General features: G+C 49.2%; 1 protein-coding gene and 1 pseudogene across 2 annotated transcripts in view; one reads left to right on the top strand and one right to left on the bottom strand.

Annotated features, from left to right (window-relative positions):
* Positions 1 to 14,275, bottom strand: part of LOC142463559 (uncharacterized) — a 23,393-nt gene extending 9,118 nt beyond the window's left edge. Inside the window, exons 1-4 of one of the 2 annotated variants that reach the window (XM_075566460.1) lie at positions 13,597 to 14,261; positions 7,924 to 8,047; positions 6,667 to 6,740; positions 5,199 to 6,197 (exon numbers count right to left, since the gene is read on the bottom strand). In XM_075566460.1, the coding sequence (XP_075422575.1) occupies positions 5,746 to 6,197; positions 6,667 to 6,740; positions 7,924 to 8,047; positions 13,597 to 13,987 (1,041 nt within the window). In that variant the 5' untranslated portion in view covers positions 13,988 to 14,261 and the 3' untranslated portion in view covers positions 5,199 to 5,745. Of the gene's footprint in view, positions 1 to 5,198; positions 6,198 to 6,666; positions 6,741 to 7,923; positions 8,048 to 13,596 lie in introns of those variants that run through there. The other variant, XM_075566459.1, reaches the window with a different exon arrangement.
* Positions 14,276 to 15,437: 1,162 nt separating this feature from the next.
* On the top strand, positions 15,438 to 15,564 carry LOC142463734 (U2 spliceosomal RNA; annotated as a pseudogene).
* Positions 15,565 to 22,132: the final 6,568 nt, after the last annotated feature.

The following is a 22,132-nucleotide window of genomic DNA, read 5'->3' as shown; positions in this document are numbered from 1 at the left end:
AAGGTTAAGGGGGGGGGTGAAGGGGAGGGGAGGTGGAAGGGAGGGGATGTGTAGTGAGGGGTGGGTGAGGGGAGGTGGAGGGGTGGGTGAGGGGAGGGGTGGAGGGGGGGTGGAGGGGATGTGGAAGGGAGGGGAAGTGTAGTGAGGGGTGGGTGAGGGGAGGTGAAGGCCGCTCACTCACCCGTCCCGCAGCTCCCACGTGGATCTGAGGCGGGAGGCAGCGTCTTGTGGCCCAGCACCCCCCGCTGACTGTAACGGCGCCGGGGGGGGGGGTGGTGGAGGGGAAGTGAGTGAGAGGAGGTGATCACTCCGCTCCCCCGCTGACTGTAACGGCGCCGGGGGGGGATGGAGGGGAAGTGAGTGAGGGGAGGTGATCACTCTGCTCCCCCGCTGACTGTAGCGGCGACGGGGGGGGGTGGAGGGGAAGTGAGTGAGGGGAAGTCGAGTGAGGGGAGGTGATCACTCCGCTCCCCCGCTGAGTGTAGCGGCGCCGGGGGGGGGGGAGGGGTGGAGAGGAAGTGAGTGAGGAGGAAGTGAGTGAGGGGATGGATGATCACTCCGCTCCCCCGGCTGAGTGTAGCGGCGCCGGGGGGGGTGGAGGGGAAGTGAGTGAGGGGAGGTGATCACTCCGCTCCCCCGCTGAGTGTAGCGGCGCCGGGGGGTGGAGGGGAAGTGAGTGAGGGGAGGTGATCACTCCGCTCCCCCGCCTGAGTGTAGCGGCGCCGGGGGGGGGGGTGGAGGGGAAGTGAGTGAGGGGGAGGTGATCACTCCGCTCCCCCGCTGAGTGTAGCGGCGCCGGGGGGGGGTGGAGGGGAAGTGAGTGAGGGGAGGTGATCACTCCGCTCCCCCGCTGACTGTAGCGGCGCCTGGGGGGGTGGAGGGGAAGTGAGTGAGGAGAGGTGAAGGGGGGTGAGGGGACGTGAAGACCGCTCACTCACCCGTCCGGCAGCTCCCACGTGGAGGGGGGGGGGTGAAAGCGCGGGAAACAGGAAGAGGCGGAGCCTCCGGGACCGGTGGGGAAGAGAGCGGGAGATGTGCTGTTAACACTGTTGTAACACCCCCCCCCCCCCGTGTGTGTGTGTGTGTGTGTGTGTGTTTTTTTTTTTTTTTGTTTGTTTTTGGACCTTTGGCCCGTCACTCCGCCTCAGGCCAATGAGAGGTGTGGGGGGCGGACCAAGGGGGTGGTGTGAGTGTGTGAGGCCAATGAGAGGTGTGCGGGGGCGGGCGGCCTAAGGGAGATTGCCCCTAGGGACACCGGACATCCAGGCAGGCAAACATACAGTGCTTTCACTAATATAGTATAAGATATTTATTTTCAAGTCGCAATAATGTGAGAGTTGAGGGGATAATCAGTATTTACATTTGTGTTTGGCTACAAGACAGTTTGTGATCGCTGTGACAGACAGCGCGTGATCACTGTGACAGACAGTGCGAGATCGCTGTGACAGACAGCGCGCGATCGCTGTGACAGACAGCGCGCGATCGCTGTGACAGACAGCGCGCGCGATCGCTGTGACAGACAGCGCGCGATCGCTGTGACAGACAGCGCGCGATCGCTGTGACAGACAGCGCGCGATCGCTGTGACAGACAGCGCGCGATCGCTGTGACAGACAGCGTGCGATCGCTGTGACAGACAGGGCGAGATCGATGTGACAGACAGCGCGCGATCACTGTGACAGACAGCGTGCGATCGCTGTGACAGACAGGGCGAGATCGCTGTGACAGACAGGGCGAGATCGCTGTGACAGACAGGGCGTGATCGCTGTGACAGACAGCGCGTGATCGCTGTGACAGACAGCGCGTGATCGCTGTGACAGACAGCGCGTGATCGCTGTGGCAGACAGCGCGTGATCGCTGTGGCAGACAGCGCGTGACCGCTGTGGCAGACAGGGCGCGATCGCTGTGACAGACAGGGCGCGATCGCTGTGACAGACAGCGCGTGATCGCTGTGGCAGACAGCGCGTGATCGCTGTGGCAGACAGCGCGTGATCGCTGTGACAGACAGTGCGCGATCGCTGTGACAGACAGAGTGAGATCGCTGTGACAGACAGAGCGCGATCGCTGTGACAGACAGCGCGCGATCACTGTGACAGACAGCGCGTGTTCGCTGTGACAGACAGAGCGCGATCACTGTGACAGACAGCGCGTGATCGCTGTGACAGACAGAGCGCGATCACTGTGACAGACAGCGCGCGATCGCTGTGACAGACAGAGCGCGATCACTGTGACAGACAGCGTGAGATCGCTGTAACAGACAGAGCGCGATCACTGTGACAGACAGCGCGTGATCGCTGTGACAGACAGCGCGTGATCAGCTGTGACAGACAGAGCGCGATCACTGTGACAGACAGCATGAGATCGCTGTGACAGACAGCGCGCGATCACTGTGACAGACAGCGTGAGATCGCTGTGACAGACAGCGCGTGATCGCTGTGACAGACTGTGTGTGATCGCTGTGACAGACAGCGCGTGATCGCTGTGACAGACAGCGTGAGATCGCTGTGACAGATAGCGCGCGATCACTGTGACAGACAGCGTGAGATCGCTGTGACAGACAGCGTGTGATCGCTGTGACAGACTGTGTGTGATCGCTGTGACAGACAGCGCGTGATCGCTGTGACAGACAGCGCGTGATCGCTGTGACAGACAGCGCGTGATCGCTGTGACAGACAGAGCGCGATCACTGTGACAGACAGCGTGAGATCGCTGTGACAGATAGCGCGCGATCGCTGTGACAGCGCGCGATCACTGTGACAGACAGCGTGAGATCGCTGTGACAGACAGCGCGTGATCGCTGTGACAGACTGTGTGTGATCGCTGTGACAGACAGCGCGTGATCGCTGTGACAGACAGCGCGTGATCGCTGTGACAGACAGAGCGCGATCACTGTGACAGACAGCATGAGATCGCTGTGACAGACAGCGCGCGATCACTGTGACAGACAGCGTGAGATCGCTGTGACAGACAGCGCGTGATCGCTGTGACAGACTGTGTGTGATCGCTGTGACAGACAGCGCGTGATCGCTGTGACAGACAGCGTGAGATCGCTGTGACAGATAGCGCGCGATCACTGTGACAGACAGCGTGAGATCGCTGTGACAGACAGCGTGTGATCGCTGTGACAGACTGTGTGTGATCGCTGTGACAGACAGCGCGTGATCGCTGTGACAGACAGCGCGTGATCGCTGTGACAGACAGCGCGTGATCGCTGTGACAGACAGAGCGCGATCACTGTGACAGACAGCGTGAGATCGCTGTGACAGATAGCGCGCGATCGCTGTGACAGCGCGCGATCACTGTGACAGACAGCGTGAGATCGCTGTGACAGACAGCGCGTGATCGCTGTGACAGACTGTGTGTGATCGCTGTGACAGACAGCGCGTGATCGCTGTGACAGACAGCGCGCGATCGCTGTGACAGACTGTGTGTGATCGCTGTGACAGACAGCGCGTGATCGCTGTGACAGACTGTGTGTGATCGCTGTGACAGACAGCGCGTGATCGCTGTGACAGACCGTGCGTGATCGCTGTGACAAACAGTGCGTGATCGCTGTGACAGACCGTGCGTGATCGCTGTGACAGACAGGGCGTGATCGCTGTGACAGACTGTGTGTGATCGCTGTGACAGACACCGCGCGATCGCTGTGACAGACAGAGCGTGATCACTGTGACAGACAGCGTGAGATCGCTGTGACAGACAGAGCGCGATCACTGTGACAGACAGCGCGTGATCGCTGTGACAAACAGTGCGTGATCGCTGTGACAGACCGTGCGTGATCGCTGTGACAGACCGTGCGTGATCGCTGTGACAAACAGTGCGTGATCGCTGTGACAGACCGTGCGTGATCGCTGTGACAGACAGGGCGTGATCGCTGTGACAGACTGTGTGTGATCGCTGTGACAGACACCGCGCGATCGCTGTGACAGACAGAGCGCGATCACTGTGACAGACAGCGTGAGATCGCTGTGACAGACAGAGCGCGATCACTGTGATAGACAGCGCGTGATCGCTGTGACAGACAGAGCGCGATCACTGTGAGACAGCGCGCGATCGCTGTGACAGACAGAGCGCGATCGCTGTGACAGACAGAGCGCGATCGCTGTGACAGACAGCGCGCGATCGCTGTGACAGACAGCACGCGATCGCTGTGACAGACAGTGTGTGATCGCTGTGACAGACAGTGTGTGATCGCTGTGACAGACAGCGCGCGATCACTGTGACAGACAGCGCGCGATCGCTGTGACAGACAGAGCGCGATCGCTGTGACAGACAGCGCGTGATCACTGTGACAGACAGCGCGCGATCGCTGTGACAGACAGTGTGTGATCGCTGTGACAGACAGTGTGTGATCGCTGTGACAGACAGCGCGCGATCGCTGTGACAGACAGTGTGTGATCGCTGTGACAGACAGTGTGTGATCGCTGTGACAGACAGCGCGCGATCACTGTGACAGACAGCGCGCGATCGCTGTGACAGACAGAGCGCGATCGCTGTGACAGACAGAGCGCGATCGCTGTGACAGACAGCGCGTGATCACTGTGACAGACAGCGCGCGATCGCTGTGACAGACAGTGTGTGATCGCTGTGACAGACAGTGTGTGATCGCTGTGACAGACAGCGCGCGATCGCTGTGACAGACAGTGTGTGATCGCTGTGACAGACAGTGCGTGATCGCTGTGACAGACAGTGCGTGATCGCTGTGACAGACAGCGCGCGATCACTGTGACAGACAGCGCGCGATCGCTGTGACAGACAGCGCGTGATCGCTGTGACAGACAGTCTGGGAAACTTTGTAACTGGCGCCTGTCAGTGGAAACTTACCTACTTGTAAATACCACACAATAGTGTGAGAATTAATTGGCCAAACATTACCGTTTTAACTGAAGTTTGGGAATAATAGGACACTTTGATGACAAAAGCCAAAGATGTATATTGTTTGAAAATGTTTTTTGCACATGTTTCATTGCATGTTATGAATCTTTGTCATATTAGGTTTAATCGCTCATCCAATCGCTTTGTAACAGCTCTGTACATCCTGATGTTACAGCCTGTGTGATTTTAGTGCTTTTAGTGCAACAATAAAGCTTACAAACCCTACTTGGATTTTTCATGCCCACAACACTAAAGCAGTTCAAATTGCCACACAGTATTGTGACACATCGACACTATGAAGCATATATTTAAAATACCTTTATTAGTGTCAATTTAATGACAAACAAGCATTTTCTGGAGCCAATAGCCTTGTATACAGGCATACCCCGCATTAACGTACGCAATGGGACCGGAGCATGTATGTAAAGCGAAAATGTACTTAAAGTGAAGCACTACCTTTTCCCACTTATCGATGCATGTACTGTACTGCAATCGTTATATATGTGCATAACTGATGTAAATAACGCATTTGTAACAGGCTCTATAGTCTCCCCGCTTGCGCACAGCTTCGGTACAGGTAGAGAGCCGGTATAGCTGTTCAGGACGTGATGACAGGCGCATGCGTGAGCTGCCGTTTGCCTATTGGGCGATATGTACTTACTCGCGAGTGTACTTAAAGTGAGTGTACTTAAAGCGGGGTATGCCTGTACCTAGATATAGCATTTCCCCATTCTCCTTACCTAGTGATTATATACTGTAGAGATAAGAAGCCTTCACACCCATAAAAGTAGATATTAAGGGTAATATTTACTAAGCAGTGCTCTGCCATAAGACATGTTACTGCAGCACGATAATATGTGCTAGTTGTTCCTCTAAGACCCTTCCATGGTATCTGCCTCTGAGCAGCCTCGTTCTTCTACCTCTTCTCTCATTTGCTTTCCAACGTCCTCCTGTTCCCTTTTCATCTCTTCTCTCCTTTCCTCTTTAACTTTCTCCTGCTCCCTCTTCATCTCTTCTCTCGTTTGCTCCTTGACCTTCTCTCGCTCCACCTCCACCTCCAGCCTCATCTGCTCCCTGACCTGCCTCCTGTGCTCCACATCCCTCTCCCCCAGCCTCTGCCACTTCTTGATGCCTCTGTCGGCCTCGTTACTGCACAGATTCAGAAAGCTCAGGATCTCCGTGTCCGTCTCTTCATCTCGCTCGGGTTTCTCAGTCTTGTAGCTCTGCAGGGAGACCATGTGACACACGCCCAGCGAGCCAAAGTAATTACAGATTTTGTCCAGGCCTTCACTGGACTCCATGAGCAAGACAACGGGGAATATTCCTGCAGGAGAAGCACTAGGGCGTTACTCACCGTGAATAACAGAACGGGGCCACCATAGGATTCACGCCCAATAATACCTCCCAAATTGTTTGGCTTGCAATATGTATCCTGCATTTATTTCCTCAAAGGTATCTTGAAACTAATATTACAATAAATAACTCATTATTAAGTAAATACATGTATATGCTATATACTGTCAATATTTTTGCTACAGTATGGAGAAAATGGCTTCCGTGTCTTTCTGTGCCGCTCATATCTGGTACTAAAAAGAGAGCCATGGTGCACATTTTATTGTAAGATGTGTTTTCCAAAATAATGTTGTCACCTTTAAAGTAATTGTAACCCAATAAATTAGTGTAGTTAATCGGTAGGCTCCATTCAGCAAAGCTCAGAATTAATTACTCTACAAGAGCCCAGCTTGATATAAATCAGACCTGTTAGTAACATACTGTATGACTGGGTCTCTTACCTGTGATATCATAGGCCCTCGTTATAAACTTCTTCATGTTAACAGATCTTTGAGTGGTCATGTGATCTGCTCCTCTGCAACAGAAAAGGCACTCAGTACAGAACAGTAACTTACTGCCCCCTCACTGCCTTGCTTTGCTCACTCTATACATCCCAACCTCCTGCTGCCCCTCCCCCCCACTACCAATATAAATCTCCCTATACACCCAACACCCTGCTGCCCCCTCACTGTCCTGTTATACCCCTCCCTATACACCCCAACGTCCTGCTGCCCCCTCTCCCCCCCACTACCAATATAAATCTCCCTATACACCCAACACCCTGCTGCCCCCTCACTGCCCTGTTATACCCTTCCCTATACACCCAACACCCTGCTGCCCCCTCACTGTCCTGTTATACCCCTCCCTATACACCCCAACGCCCTGCTGCCCCCTCTCCCCCCCACTACCAATATAAATCTCCCTATACACCCAACACCCTGCTGCCCCCTCACTGCCCTGTTATACCCCTCCCTATACACCCAACACCCTGCTGCCCCCTCACTGTCCTGTTATACCCCTCCCTATACACCCCAACGCCCTGCTGCCCCCTCACTGTCCTGTTATACGCCTCCCTATACACCCCAACACCCTGCTGGCCCCTCACTGTCCTGTTATACGCCTCCCTATACATCCCAACCTCCTGCTGCCCCTCCCCCCCACTACCAATTTAAATCTCCCTATACACCCAACACCCTGCTGCCCCCTCACTACCTTTTTATAGCCCTCCCTATACACCCCAACACCCTGCTGCCCCCTCACTGCCATGTTATACCCCTCCCTATACACCCCAACACCCTGCTGCCCCCTCACTACCCTTTTATAGCCCTCCCTATACACCCCAACACCCTGCTGCCCCCTCACTGCCATGTTATACCACTCCCTATACACCCAACACCCTGCTGCCCCCTCACTGCCCTTTTATATCCCTCCCTATACACACCAACACCCTGCTGCCACCTCACTGCCATGTTATACCCCTCCCTATACATGTAACATCCTGCTGCCTCCTCACTGCCCTTATACCCCTCCCTATACACCCCAACATCCTGCTGCCCCCTCACTGCCTTGTTATACCCCTCCCTATTCACCCAATATCTTGCTGGCTTTTTCTTCCTGTATCCTGAGTGCATCATTGGTCATTTCTCGACATTGAACTGTGTTTCCCAAACTCTCTGCTGCTGTTCCCCAATGACACAGGCAGTTAATGGTTTTGGTACCTATACACAATCACAGGCACTATGAAATCGGTGGGTGGGGTATTATGTTTCTTCAGTAGCAGCTCTAACTTCTCTTCCAGGCTCTGGTTCCATTTCACCCCATCTTCCACAAACCGCAGAGACCCTGCAAAGGACCGAGACACAAACATCAATGCAACAGGACCATGATCTGCACCCACTCTTATTACACAGGTTATCTTATTACACAGGTTATCTTATTACACACGTTATCTTATTACACACGTTATCTTATTACACTCGTTATCTTATTACACTCGTTATCTTATTATATATGTTTATTTGGTATATTTCTGTGCATGGAATTCTCCATAGCAATCAAGTTCTAGTGCAGGTAAAACAAATTGCATAATGTATTTTAAAGCACCAATCGCCTCCCCCCAGGAGCCTATATTACTTTGACTGTATAATGTATAATGTCAAAGTAGGTTATCTATATATATATTTCTCAAACCGTCGTATGTGTGTTTGTCTGTCTGTCCTGTCCCTAGGGGCAATCACATTGGACCTTTGGCCCGTCACTTCACCTCAGGCCAATGAGATGGCTCCTTTGGCCCGCCCCCACACACCTCTCATTGGCTGGTGTGCTCTAACAGTGTCTCACACACACCCCTGTCCCCTCTCACCACACACCCCGACCCCCCTCACCGCAAACCCCCTTCACCGCAAACCCCAGCCTCCCCTCACCGCAAACTCCCCACCCCTCCTCACCGCAAACCCCCCACCCTCCCTCACCGCAAACCCCCCACCCCCCCTCACCGCAAACCCCTGCCTCCCCGGCGCCAAGCCTCCTCCACCTCACCTCTCGACACGTCGCCAGCAAAACTCATGCCACCTCCCGCAGAATAACCGCCGCCTCTCACACGCCGCCGCCTGCCCACTCGGAACTTCTCCTCGGGGCCCGTATTACCACCGGGAGCGCCAGCAAGCAGGTAACCCTCCCCCCCCACCCGCGGCCGAGCCTGGAGCACCGGGAGGCGCAAGCAGGTACCACCAACACCCCACAACGCCCCCCGCGGCCGGAAGCACCGGGGAGGTGCCAGCAGGTACCACCACCATTCCCCCTTTGCAGCAGGGCAGAGGAAAAAGTAAAGGGGGGGGGCATACAACAACAAACAACAACAAACTGGCCCACGGACTGCCTGTCTGAAACACACACACACACCGACTGACACACACACTGACTGACACACACACACACTGACTGACACACACACACACACACTGACTGACACACACACACACTGACTGACACACACACACACACTGACTGACACACACACACACTGACTGACACACACACACACACTGACTGACACACACACACTGACTGACACACACACACACACACACACACTGACTGACACACACACACACACACACACACACTGACTGACACACACACACACTGACTAACACACACACACACACACACACACACACACACACACTGACTGACACACACACACTGACTAACACACACACACACACACACACTGACTGACACACACACACTGACTGACACACACACACACACACACTGACTGACACACACACACCACACACTGACTCACACACACACCACACACTGACTGACACACACACACACACTGACTGACGCACAGATACACTGCCTGCCACGCACACACACACTGACTGGCTGATACATACTGACTGACGCACACTGACTGCCTGACACGCGCACACACACCCTGACTGACGCACACACACTGACTGATGCACAGATACACTGCCTGCCACACGCACACACACAACCCCTTACTGACGCACACACACACAGTGACTGATGTGCACACACACACCGACTGCCTGCTACGCGCACGCACACACCCCCTGACTGACGCACGCACACACCCCCTGACTGACGCACGCACACACACCCTGACTGATGCACGCATACACACCCTGACTGATGCACGCACACAACCCCTGACAGCCGCACGCACACACACCGTGACTGACGCACGCACACACACCCTGACTGACGCACGCACACCCTGACTGATGCACGCACACACACCCTGACAGACGCACGCACGCACACAACCCCTGACAGGCGCACGCACACACCCCATGACCTACGCACGCACACACCCCCTGACTGACGCACGCACGCACACCCTGACTGATGCATGCACGCACACCCTGACTGATGCACGCACACACACTGACTCACGCAAGCACACACACTGACTGACACACGCACACACACTGACAGACTGACGCACGCACACACACACTCACACACGGACTGATGCACGCACACAACCCCTGACAGCCACACGCACACACACCCTGACTGACGCACACACACACACACACACACACACACATTGACTGACACACACACTGACTGACATACATACACTGACTGACACACACACACACTGACTGACTGACTGACGCACACACTGACTGACTGACTGACGCACACACACTGACTGACGCACACACACTGACTGACGCACACACACTGACTAACTGACGCACACGCACTGACTGACGCGCACACACACACTGACTGATACACACACACACTGACACACACACTGACTGACACACACACACTGACTGACACACACACACTGACTGACACACACACACTGACTGACACACACACTGACACACACACACACACTGACTGATGCGCACACACACACACTGTCTGACGCACACACACACTGACTGACGCACACACAAACTGACTGACTGATGCACACACACACACACACACATACACACTGACGCACACCCACACACACTGACTGACTGATGTGCGCACGCACACACTGACTGACGCACACGCATGCACACACTGACTGAGGCGCACACGCACGCACACACTGACTGAGGCACACTCACATGCACACACTGACTGTGTGTGCGTCTGTCATGGAACAGGAATACCCCTGTCTGCACTTCTGTTTCACCCCCCCCCCCCTTTCCTCGCAGCCCTGCTTGCTAGCTTATTAGTGCCAGCTGTATGTGTTTGGTTCTGCACACAAACACAGTGCTTGTGTGATAAATACAGTGCCATTTCCTCTCTCCCAGCAGCTTGCTGTATTAGAGATGCAACATTATTGCTACATGTTGTAGCTCCCCCAGACACTCCTGTGAGTTGCCATAGCAGCCCCAGCCTCTCTCTCAAATGGGCTAGTCTGCTTTCTCCCCCTCTGCTCTGCCCACAGATGGTCTGTCCCCAGACTATCTTGCTACCCAGCATACATTGTCACTTCCTTTCCACCACACCGCTGGACGAGTGAGTACCTTGCTGTAACCCCTGTAATGGTGCTGCAGGATTATCTTTTCACCTCCCTTTACTACTAAGCACACACAGAGAGATTTAGACCTACACCTCTACACAAGAGACTGTTTTTCCCTGCTCTCTCCAAAATAAAGTAAGAAAAGAAACAGACCTTGTTGTGCTTGGAAAAGAGGGCGAGTTGACACTATCTGAGCTAAGTCATCTTACACGTGACCCTCTGGCTTCCAGAATAGCGTCAGTCAGTCTGTGTGTGTTTGTTTGTGTTTGTGCGTCAGACTGACTGACGCACGCGCACACACACACACAGTGACTGACTGACGCACACACAATGACTGACGCACACACACACACACTGCATGAAGCTGTAAAGGGGGGGAACGGAGCTGTAAAGGAGGGAGGGGGGGACTGGATTGATGTGAATGGGGGACAAACAGAGTGGGGGGAGACAGGGGAAGAGAGAGAGGGTAGAGGAGAGAGGAGAGAGAGAGAGAGAGAGAGAGCGGGAACATTACATCCTGGGCAACGCCGGGTCTCTCAGCTAGTAACACATAAATGAAAGGCTGACTGAGTCAAACCGTCATTCACAGAGAGTACATTAATGGTGCACACCACACAAATTATTTTGTTTTTATAGTGAAAAAAACGTGATTAAAGTGAAAAAATAAATAAAACTCAATAAAATCCAACACGTGGTGCCAAGATCTATAATAGCTGCTGCCATAAGTTAACCGCCTTTAACAATGGATTTGTTGAACAGCAGTAAGACTATGTTTGTCTATTTCATTCTTGCAAAATCATTGCCAGGTACTCTGCTACAATTGGCAAAGGGCATGATCATTGTATGTAATAAACCCTGAGTTACAACAATGCCATATAACACTTCATTGCTTATATCAATGGGCCATTAGTGCTTTCTGTTCTTGTCGCTCAGCCTGCTGTGTACGAAAGTCCATTTCCTGTACCTGATCATCAGGTGTATTGCTGCACTGAATGTCCTCGGAGAGTGGAGACTCGCTGCCTCGATGCATCAGTGATCTATCCGGGCTCAAGCGTCTTCTGTTCCTTCTGAAGCAACCCCCATCAGGTGTCACCACATTGTATGACCCCCATCAGGTGTCACCACATTGTATGACCCCCATCAGGTGTCACCACATTGTATGACCCCCATCAGGTGTCACCACATTGTATGACCCCCATCAGGTGTCACCACATTGTATGACCCCCATCAGGTGTCACCACATTGTATGACCCCCATCAGGTGTCACCACATTGTATGACCCCCATCAGGTGTCACCACATTGTATGACCCCCATCAGGTGTCACCACATTGTATGACCCCCATCAGGTGTCACCACATTGTATGACCCCCATCAGGTGTCACCACATTGTATGACCTTGGCTCATTTCTGACCTTTTGGACCATTGCTGGTTGCCATCCCGGTGTGGTTTCCACATGTAGCCTCTTCTTCCTCGCAGGGGATCTTAAAAACGTTAAAACAACCCAACGTACGTTTCGCTCCCACTACGGAGCTTCGTCTGGGGCAAAAAGTGCAGACCAGGGGTGATTTAAAAACCCGAGCGTTGCCATAGTGACCTAGGACGCTCATTATGTAGCGAGTAAGAAATATGTTGTGCTGGCGCCCTCATGTGGTAGTGTGTAATAATGCAGACAGGTAGGCTGCACTTAAGTGAAACAAATGCATTAAGAAGTCACAGATGCTTGTGACACTAATAATGTTCACAATGTAGAAATTAGAAGATAAAGGATCTGATAACTTTACATATGGATTTAGCTGGATATATTTTGATCCAGTTAAGAGAAGCGGCAGCGAAAAGTACGTCGGGACGCAGGCCTGAGTTTAGTGACTATGTTTCCATATGTTTATGGTCAGACCTCACTATAAGTGACAGCCCGTATACATACTGCTGATATTGTTTAAACGCAAAGCCAGCAGTCCCACTATTCAGTGGTCTCAGCACTAGAGACATTTCTATGACATGATCCCTTTGATTTACAGTAAGTGCATATTGTCAGCACCTTTGCCCACACTGTGGATCCGTGGAAGTACTGACACTCTCTCTTGTGGTATACCCAGCCACTGTCACTTTACTTCCTATCCATTTTTATGTCTAATTAAACAAATATTACAAACAGGTTGTTGATTTATTTTTAAAATGTTTGCATTTGTATCTTTTGAAGTTATTGCTCCTTCAACTGCATACTTACATTTTGGTATTAATGTTTAGGCTTTAGGCTGCGTTTGACTGCGGTACATTGCTAGATAAGTGTTTCTATTTCAGTCTCCCCTCTTATCTCCGGGACGTGGTTATAACTTACAAGTGATGATAAAAGGGGGGTTCTGACTTACTGAGTTGAGCGGACGCTTCAGCGATTTCCTCCTGGTCCAGATTAACAAATCCTCTGTTGTCGGTAATATATAGATAGTTGGTCAGGCTGTATTCCCGTCTGTCCCGCAACACCGACCCCTCCGACCAACCCACTCCAGTCAAGTTCTTATACGGTTCGTCGCGCACGATGCTCAGACACAAGTTAACCAACGACGATTTGCCATGTCCATAGAAGCCAAAGAGCTGCAGAGAGACTCGCTGGAACCCGTGACCAGGTACGGGTAGGATGGAGCCCGGGCTGTACTGGGAAATCTTCCCCCGCAAAAGGGATTTAGCTTGGGTTGGAGTCCCACCTTGAACTTGACCAAAAGAAAAGCAATTAGACCCGCTGATGTATGTGCGTCTATGCATAGTATTATCAGATAGAGGTCAGCCCGGGTTTTTCTTTGGCCAACACGATGGGGTGGCCTGTGAGTTTTTAGAAACCAATGGATACAAAGGTGAAACAGGATAGGCTGGAATCAGGGGGCAGATTAATACAGGGAGTTAGAATCGAGGCATCGGGACTCGGGTGAGAGGGAGGGTAACCTGAAACAGGCAGAGACTGCTGGATGCAGAATGAGAGGCAGAGCAGTGTGGCAATGGGAAAGGGCGGAAGAGGGAAACGCAGAGAAAGGGCGGAGCGAGAATGGAAGAGGTCGGGAGAATGTAGAGGAAATCAAACTGTACATGCAATAAACTACTTATTAACTGCTTAAGTGCTGAAGGGTTTAAAATGTGTCATTTAAAGGCGTGCTCCACTGGAGATACATATATAGAGATATATAAAAAAGCAATAAAGCAGCGCCTAATAAAGGTATTAAATACAAGTGAAAAATGTGTAAGAAATATATATTAATATATAGTAGATACTGAATAAACTAAATGTATATTATAAATGAATATATATTTGAATGAATAACTAAGTGCCTGTGCAAAAATTCAAGAAGGTGAATGTAAATATATAAAAAAATATATATATAAACAACCTATTAATAACATACACTGTGATATATATAAATAAGAATAATAAAACACAAAGAAATAAAGAAAGGTGTAAACCAGTCCTTTGGGCAAATGTCCAACAATATAAATAGGTGCTGGTGCAAGGGGTCTCCGGCTGCTCTCAAAAGGATTAACCACATCCGTAAGGAATCTGCAGAAAGGAGAGAGGAGAGAGCGCACGCCCCATAGTGTAAAACCGTAAATTTATTGAAGGGAAGGGTGGGGGGGAGAAATGCACTCACAAGGGTACAAAGTGCAAATACCGGATGGTGGTGATATGATCACGAAATGCTTTTAATCTTTGTACCCTTGTGAGTGCATTTCCCCCCCCCCCCCCCCCTTCCCTTCAATAAATTTACGGTTTTACACTATGAGGCGTGCGCTCTCTCCTATATATATATATATATATATATATATATATATATATATATATATATATATATATATATATATATATATATACATACATACATACATACATACATACACACACAAAATATATATATATATAAAATTTACAGTTTTACACTGTGTGCTCATTTGCATGTCATTTCCCAGAATCCCTTGCTGCAGTGGAAGTGCTGTGTGCTGGGTGATAATGGGGAAAGGCGGGGTTGCAGACCTGCCTAAGACATGCAGATGAGCATACAGTTGCATTTACATTTGCATATTTGCTTTGCTGTGGAGGGGTTTTGTCACTTTTTTTACTCACCATAACGTAACTCAGTATTATGGTTGGCCTATCCTTTAGCTTCTTTGCATACCCAGTTAATCAACCCCACACTGATGAGACCCATCAAGGTTGAAACAGCTGTCTGTCGCTTCTCGGCCTTTTGGCTAAGATCAAGTGTAGTGTCTGTCCTGTGAAGGACAGATTCTCCAGACTACACCTGGTCCTCAGGTGATGGCCGGGAAGTGCGGATATGTAGCCCGGGCTATTTTATCACGGCACCCCAGGAGTAGTTAACCTGGTGGGTCATTTGCAGCCACATGCACTTGACATTGCACGGATAATTTGCACACCCCTACATTTTTCTGCACTGGCACCCCTTATTGCCTTCCGCTGAGGGGTTCGCCATTATTTTTTTTACCCGCCAGGCATCCGGGTCTGGCGTGCACTTGTACACATTTTGTCGTTTCGTCTGAGCGCCTCCTGCACTGCATCGCACAGCGCACTGGAGCACTCGCACCATGGATTGTGTTTTGTTATTATTGGGTTATCAGTCACCTAATTTTCTTCGGAGAATGCAAGACTGTGTGCTGGTGGGTGGTCGCCATTCCCTCGGGAGAAGACTCCGGTGGGCGAGTAGGCGTGAGCTGAAATCCCTAGAGACCTGGAAACTCCTGCTGCGCCTACTGCACGGCGAGGGGACAGGATGGACGTCGGATTCTTCGGATGACGACGTCGGTGTAACATCAGGACTTTTCCTGGCCCTGGTGGCTGAAGAGGACTGACTATGGCATGGACTTGCAGCTCTCCGGCTTTTTCCTGTCTCCCCCCTAGGTTTGAATCATTAGATCAGTGTAGCAATGTTATGTCAATATTAGAATATTTTATTATCATCATAAGTATCTTTTATTAAAAACTTTTTTACTTAAATTTTTTATATATATATAATGTTTATGTTTATTAAATAGATTGTCATTTTTATATCATCATTGTGTGTTACATTTTTGGAGCACTACTATGTAACGAGTAGATGCCTAACAATTACCAACAATTACCAACGTGATCATTTTTTATTACCATATGGATTGCAATTAAGTGATTAATTGATTCACAAGTTCTGTGCCTATAAATATGCTAAGCAGTGATAGGGCAACTAGGTTCCTGAAGAAGTCGTACCGACGAAACGCGTGGAATCTTTGGTTCAGCATCCAGCCTGTGCAAGTCTCAGATGTGAAGTCCTGGCAGACGGAGATCCCCCTTACAGCACTTCCGCCCTTAGCCCTGTGTCAACCAGATGTGACGTTGATGGGAGCAGAGAAGCAGTGGGGGACAACACACTGTGTACCGGTGAAGTGCTCTTACCTATCGGGATTTCGTACAGTGACTGTACCTATTATACCTTATGTGAGTGCATAGCCATATGTTTTATTTGTGATGATCTGCAATACATTTTAAGACGTTATTGCGCTATTTGGTGTTTCTTATTATTCCTGGGTATTCGTGCGGTGGTGGAGAGGAATTGAAAGGGGTCTACATCTGTGGATATCCAGTTTCATTGCTCTAATCAGAGAGAGGAGTGTCTCTGTAATGCCTTACTTATGAGAGAAAAATTGTGAGTGGATTACCTTTACACTTGAAAGAAAGAGTTGAGACTGTACTACACTATGTTGCCTTTATCTTTATATTGCCACCATTTATTTGGTTTGGAAAGCCTCCAGAGCCCTTTGGACTGCTTTTAGTTCCAGCAGATTTGATGGAAGATGCTGTTCCTGGTTTGTCCAGGTTCCTTGCATCAGTGTTTCTCCCATTTGGGCACCCCAACCTGCGTTGCTCGCATCTGTTGTGATTCTTTCCCACTGTACTGGGTGTAGTGTCCGTCCTTTCCCCAGATTTCGGGTATCTTCCCACCACATTAACTCCTCTTTTTTGCGTGGATGTAACAGGATTCTTTGTCTTGTATCCTTGTGGTTCCCGTTCCATTGTTGTAAAAAATTGTTTTGTAACGGTCTCATATGGAGCGCTGCCCATTTTATGACGCTTAGTGTTGAAGCGAATTTCCCTAGAAGCCTCATGCATTCTTCTGCTGAAGTTCTGGTTGCTTTCCTGAGCTTCCTCGCTTGCAGTGCTATGTCTTGCCTCCTTGTGTCTGGCAACCTCACCTCTCCTTTCGCCGTGTTGAATTCCACCCCCAAAAACTTTAGTAGTTGAGTGGGTACTAGGTGACTCTTGTCTCTGTTTATTAACCAACCGTGTTGTTCCAAGAAGGTTATGACCATCTCCTGGTCTTGTTCTAGTCTCTCCCGACTTTTTGACTTTACCAAGATGTCGTCCAGGTATGGGTATATTTCTACCCCTCTTTTACTAATTTCTGCCACTAATGGGGCTAGAACTCTTGTAAATGTCCTTGGAGAGGTCACCAGACCGAATGGCAGTGCTGTGTACTGATAATGATGTTGGTTCACTGCGTACCTTAGGAATCTTTGGTGTCTCCTTGATACGGGCACGTGTAGATAAGCGTCCCTTAAGTTTATCGATACCATCCAGTCTCCTGGTTGTACCTCCTGAATGATCAGGTTCAAAGACAGCATCTTGAATTTTCTTATTTTCAAGAATGAATTTACCTTTCTTAGGTCTAGGATTGCTCTGTAATCTCCTGAAGACTTTTGTACTAGGAATATTCTGGAATAAATTCCACCTCCTCTGTCTTCCTGAGGTACCGTACTTATTACTTCTGCTTGTAGTAACTTTTTTAAAACTGAATTAATTTGCCTTCTTTTTGCCTTGGACTGTACCCTTGTTGAGCATATATTTCTTCTTGGCATGTCTTTGAACTCTATGCTGTATCCTCGACGAATGGTTTCCAATACCCATTTGTCCTGTATTGTTTGGGCCCATGTTGCAGAAAACTGCGTCAGTCTTCCTCCCACTGGCAACTGCTGGGCCCTTTGACCTTCATGCGAATTTGTTCTTGGCAAATGATACTCTTCCTCTGGCGCCTCGAAAAAGCCGGTTCTGACCACCTCCCCATGCTGTTTGCCTTGAAAACGATCTGCCAGGTCTATATGTTTTTGTCTCCTTGTGCTGATTTCTATCAGACTGCTGGAAACCAAATCTTCTGTTCCTGTTTTCTTGGGGCAAAAAACTACTTACCTCCTGATGCTTTCGTTATTATAGCATCCAGCTTGTTGCCAAACAGGAATTCTCCTTCAAACGGTAATCCGCATAAGCTATTCTTTGATGCTGCGTCCGCCATCCATTGTCTTAGCCCAACGCCCTTCTTGCCGACACTGCTAAGGCCATAGATTTAGCTGCTAATCTGACCGCATCTAAAGAAGCTTCCGCTATGTAGTCTGTCGCCCACTTTACTTCAGACAGCGCCTTTAGGATAGAACTTCTTTTTACGCCTTTGTCTAGTGCCTCCTCTATGTTGGCGATCCAGACACGCATTGCTCTTGCCGCCAATGTAGTTGCTATGGCTGGCTTACAGGATGTTCCCGCTGTGACGTATGCCTTTTTAAATACGTAATCCATTTTCCTATCCATAGTGTCCTTCAAGGTTGCAGATTCTTCTATTGGAACTGTGGTCTTCCATGCTATTCTGGATATAGCAGCATCCACCTTTGGGCTGGCTTCCCAAAATTTGACATCTTCCTGTGGAAACGGATACATTTTCCCAAATCTTTTTGGTATATATACACTTTGGCGTCTGGCCGAGCCAGTTCTGATTGAATAAGGTCCTTCCTCACCTGATGTACAGGGAAAACTCTACCTCTTTTCTGTCTTGACCCAGATAATTTATCTTTTCTCTGAGTCAAGTCTTCAGTGTCTTCCAATTCTAAAGCCTGTCTCATCGCTTTGATGAGCGGATCCACCATTTCTACATCAAATTCAGATTCATCCTCCTGAATATCTTGATCTGATGAATCCAATTCAGCTTCTGACACCTGAAAGCATTCTATGTCTGATTCATCAGATGAAAAGCCTTTTCCCTTATCCAAACTGGTTTGGGATCTTGACCTTTTTTGCGCAGTGTTAACTGCTTGCTGAACAGCAGCATCCAGGCTCTGCTTAATTGCCTCCTTCATTAGTACAAGGAAGGTGCTCATCTGCTTGTTAGAATCCCCCGCTGCTGCCTTTAGACAATCTTCACACAGCTTCTTTCCCATCAGACCTGGCTTCTCGCAGGCAGCGCACCATTTAGTCTTTTTAGTGGCTTTTCTCTTATGCTGCAGGGATTCCCCAGTACCCATTGGAGATTCTGCCTCCGGAAGGGTAACCACCGAGCTACCTTAATAAAAACAAAATAAATACTAAATATACACCCTAATGTATATAGATCCTCCCTCTTTCCCATAATACTAAAACTAAGGACTCACCTAGTCTTGGGAACTGATCCTTTAGGAGTCTCCATCTTTGATTCAATATCTTGCACTTGGCTTCTCCCTGCTGAGCGTTCCATGCTGCAGTTACACACACACACACACACACACACACACACACACACACACACACACACACACACACACACACACACACACACACACACACAGTGTCTCCGTCGCTCCTGTGACGTCACCACAGTGCTCGTGCACGGCTTGCGTGTCGGCGCACGCACCCGCCGGCCGGAACGTGACGCGCGCACTCCCGTGTGGCCGCGTGCACTGTTTCTCCTACCGCAGCGTTCCAGACGCCAATGTGGTCAATCTGAGCCTTCACGTGGCTCGCAGCTCCTCCCCCCTGCCCCCCCACGTGTACCAGGTTCCCCCGACTCCTGGGGTCTCCGTCTTGCCACCCTTAGGGGCACGTCGATCGGAGCTTCAGGGTAGAGAGGTTGAGGTCCTTGGATCGCTGCACTAGTTGCAATTAGGTGAGTCCTATTAGAAAACAAAAAATCCTACTCCTAGCTGTGAGGACAGGAAAAAGACTAAGGTGCAGGTAGAGGGAGGGGCCTTTTATGGCCTACCTGCAAAAGTCAATTTCCTGTCCTACCTAGAGTGAGGAGGGATTAACCCAAAGGTGCCCACTGCCAGGGTGATCAGGAAAGTTCTTTAAGTACCTTAATAACAAAAAGAATGAGAAAAGAAAATATAGGACCCTTTCAGTGTGAGATGGGTAGGCAGATTATTGGAGATAAGAAAAAGCAGAGGTATTAAACAAATTATTTGCCTCTGTGTTTACCAGGGAGGAATCAATTGCAATAGTAGTGCCGCAGGAGGAAGCCACAACCTCCATATTAATGAACAAATGGTTAACTGAGGAAGAAGTTCATAAGTGGCTTGAAAAAAATATGTAAATAAGGCACCTGGACCCGATGACATGCATCCAAGAGTTCTCAAGGAGTTCAGTAACAGACAAACCATTATATTTAATATTCAAGGACTCCATTTCCACAGGCTCAGTATCACAAGATTGGCGTAAAGCAGATGTGGTGCCTATATTTTAAAAGGGAGCTAAATCACAACAGGGGAATTACAGACCTGTAAGCCTGACATCAATAGTAGGGAAACTACTTGAAGGTTTAGTAAAGGGATACTATTCAGGAATACCTAATGGAAAACAAAAATTATTAGTAATAGTCAGCATGGATTTATGACGGATAGATCATGCCAAACTAACCTTATTTGTTTCTTTGAGGAGGCAAGTATGAATTTAGACCAGGATAATGCAGTTGATGTGGTCTACTTAGATTTTGCAAAGGCTTTTGGTACGGTTTCACACAAGAGGTTGGTGTACAAAATAAAGGAAATTTGCACCTGGATTGAAAACTGGTTGAAGGACAGACAACAGAGGGTTGTCATAAATGGATTACATTTATCACGGAATAGCCGCTTCCCATCACCATTTTCAGTACTTTCTGCACCTGCATTAGCTTTCAGGTGTTCAGCTTTCTATTCACCTGGTCATATTTAGATCCATTAGATGCCGGAACCCGCTATAAAAAGGATCCCCGAGCATACTCGGTTACTCTTTCATAAAGTACCCTCCCAGGCACGAAACGCGTCGGCATTTAGTCTGGAGATATGTGATTTTTTTTGATCTAATCTTTTTCTTCCGGATTACGTCCAGCGCTTTTTATTCATCGGGTTCGCAGGGCACCGCCCCTAGCTGTTACCTTTTGTTCAAGGAATTATAATTTAGGATGAGCTTGGGACAGTAAATCTGAAGAGATACTTAATATCAATATACAGGTTACATTGCAAGAAAGGAGCCACCAGTGATTTAATATTAGCATTCTTGTCATTTTGGAAAGCACTGTACACACATACACACACACACACATACATACACACATACACAAAGCAGTAAGTCAATAATCATGTCACCGTCTGAAGTGGTTGAAACCGGTTCAAATTGAAACATCAGATCTCTCCCTGGAAATATTACTTCATCTCAAGCACCAAAATTAGATTGTAAGCTCCTTGATTCAGGGACTCCTGGTGCCTTCAAAATGCACAGCGCCGTGAGTATTGTCAGCGCCAAAAAACAAATATTAGATATTATTTTTCCAAACTCATTATTTAGGTCGACAATCTCTCTATGTGGAGATGTAAATAAACGCTGTGTATGTTTATAAGTTATATTATTTATATGTACTTTTACATCCCAATAACTTCATTGTGAATTCACTGTGATTTTCTTTTTACAATATACACATTTAAGAATAACATTTAGTTTTCATAGCAGCAAGAAAAGAAAAAAAAACACATGCGATCAATTCGGCTTCATTTAAAATGTGTTTTCCATGCGAGTGTCAGTGTATGAAGATACAATGTGTTGCAAGCCGCTCCAGTGCTAAACTTACTGAAAAGGTCTAAAACAGCAACAAAATCCCCCCAAAACAA

The sequence above is a fragment of the Ascaphus truei genome, chromosome 11 (assembly GCF_040206685.1).
Source record: "Ascaphus truei isolate aAscTru1 chromosome 11, aAscTru1.hap1, whole genome shotgun sequence".
Taxonomy (NCBI): Eukaryota; Metazoa; Chordata; class Amphibia; order Anura; family Ascaphidae; genus Ascaphus; species Ascaphus truei.
This window is presented reverse-complemented; position numbering and strand designations above follow the sequence as displayed.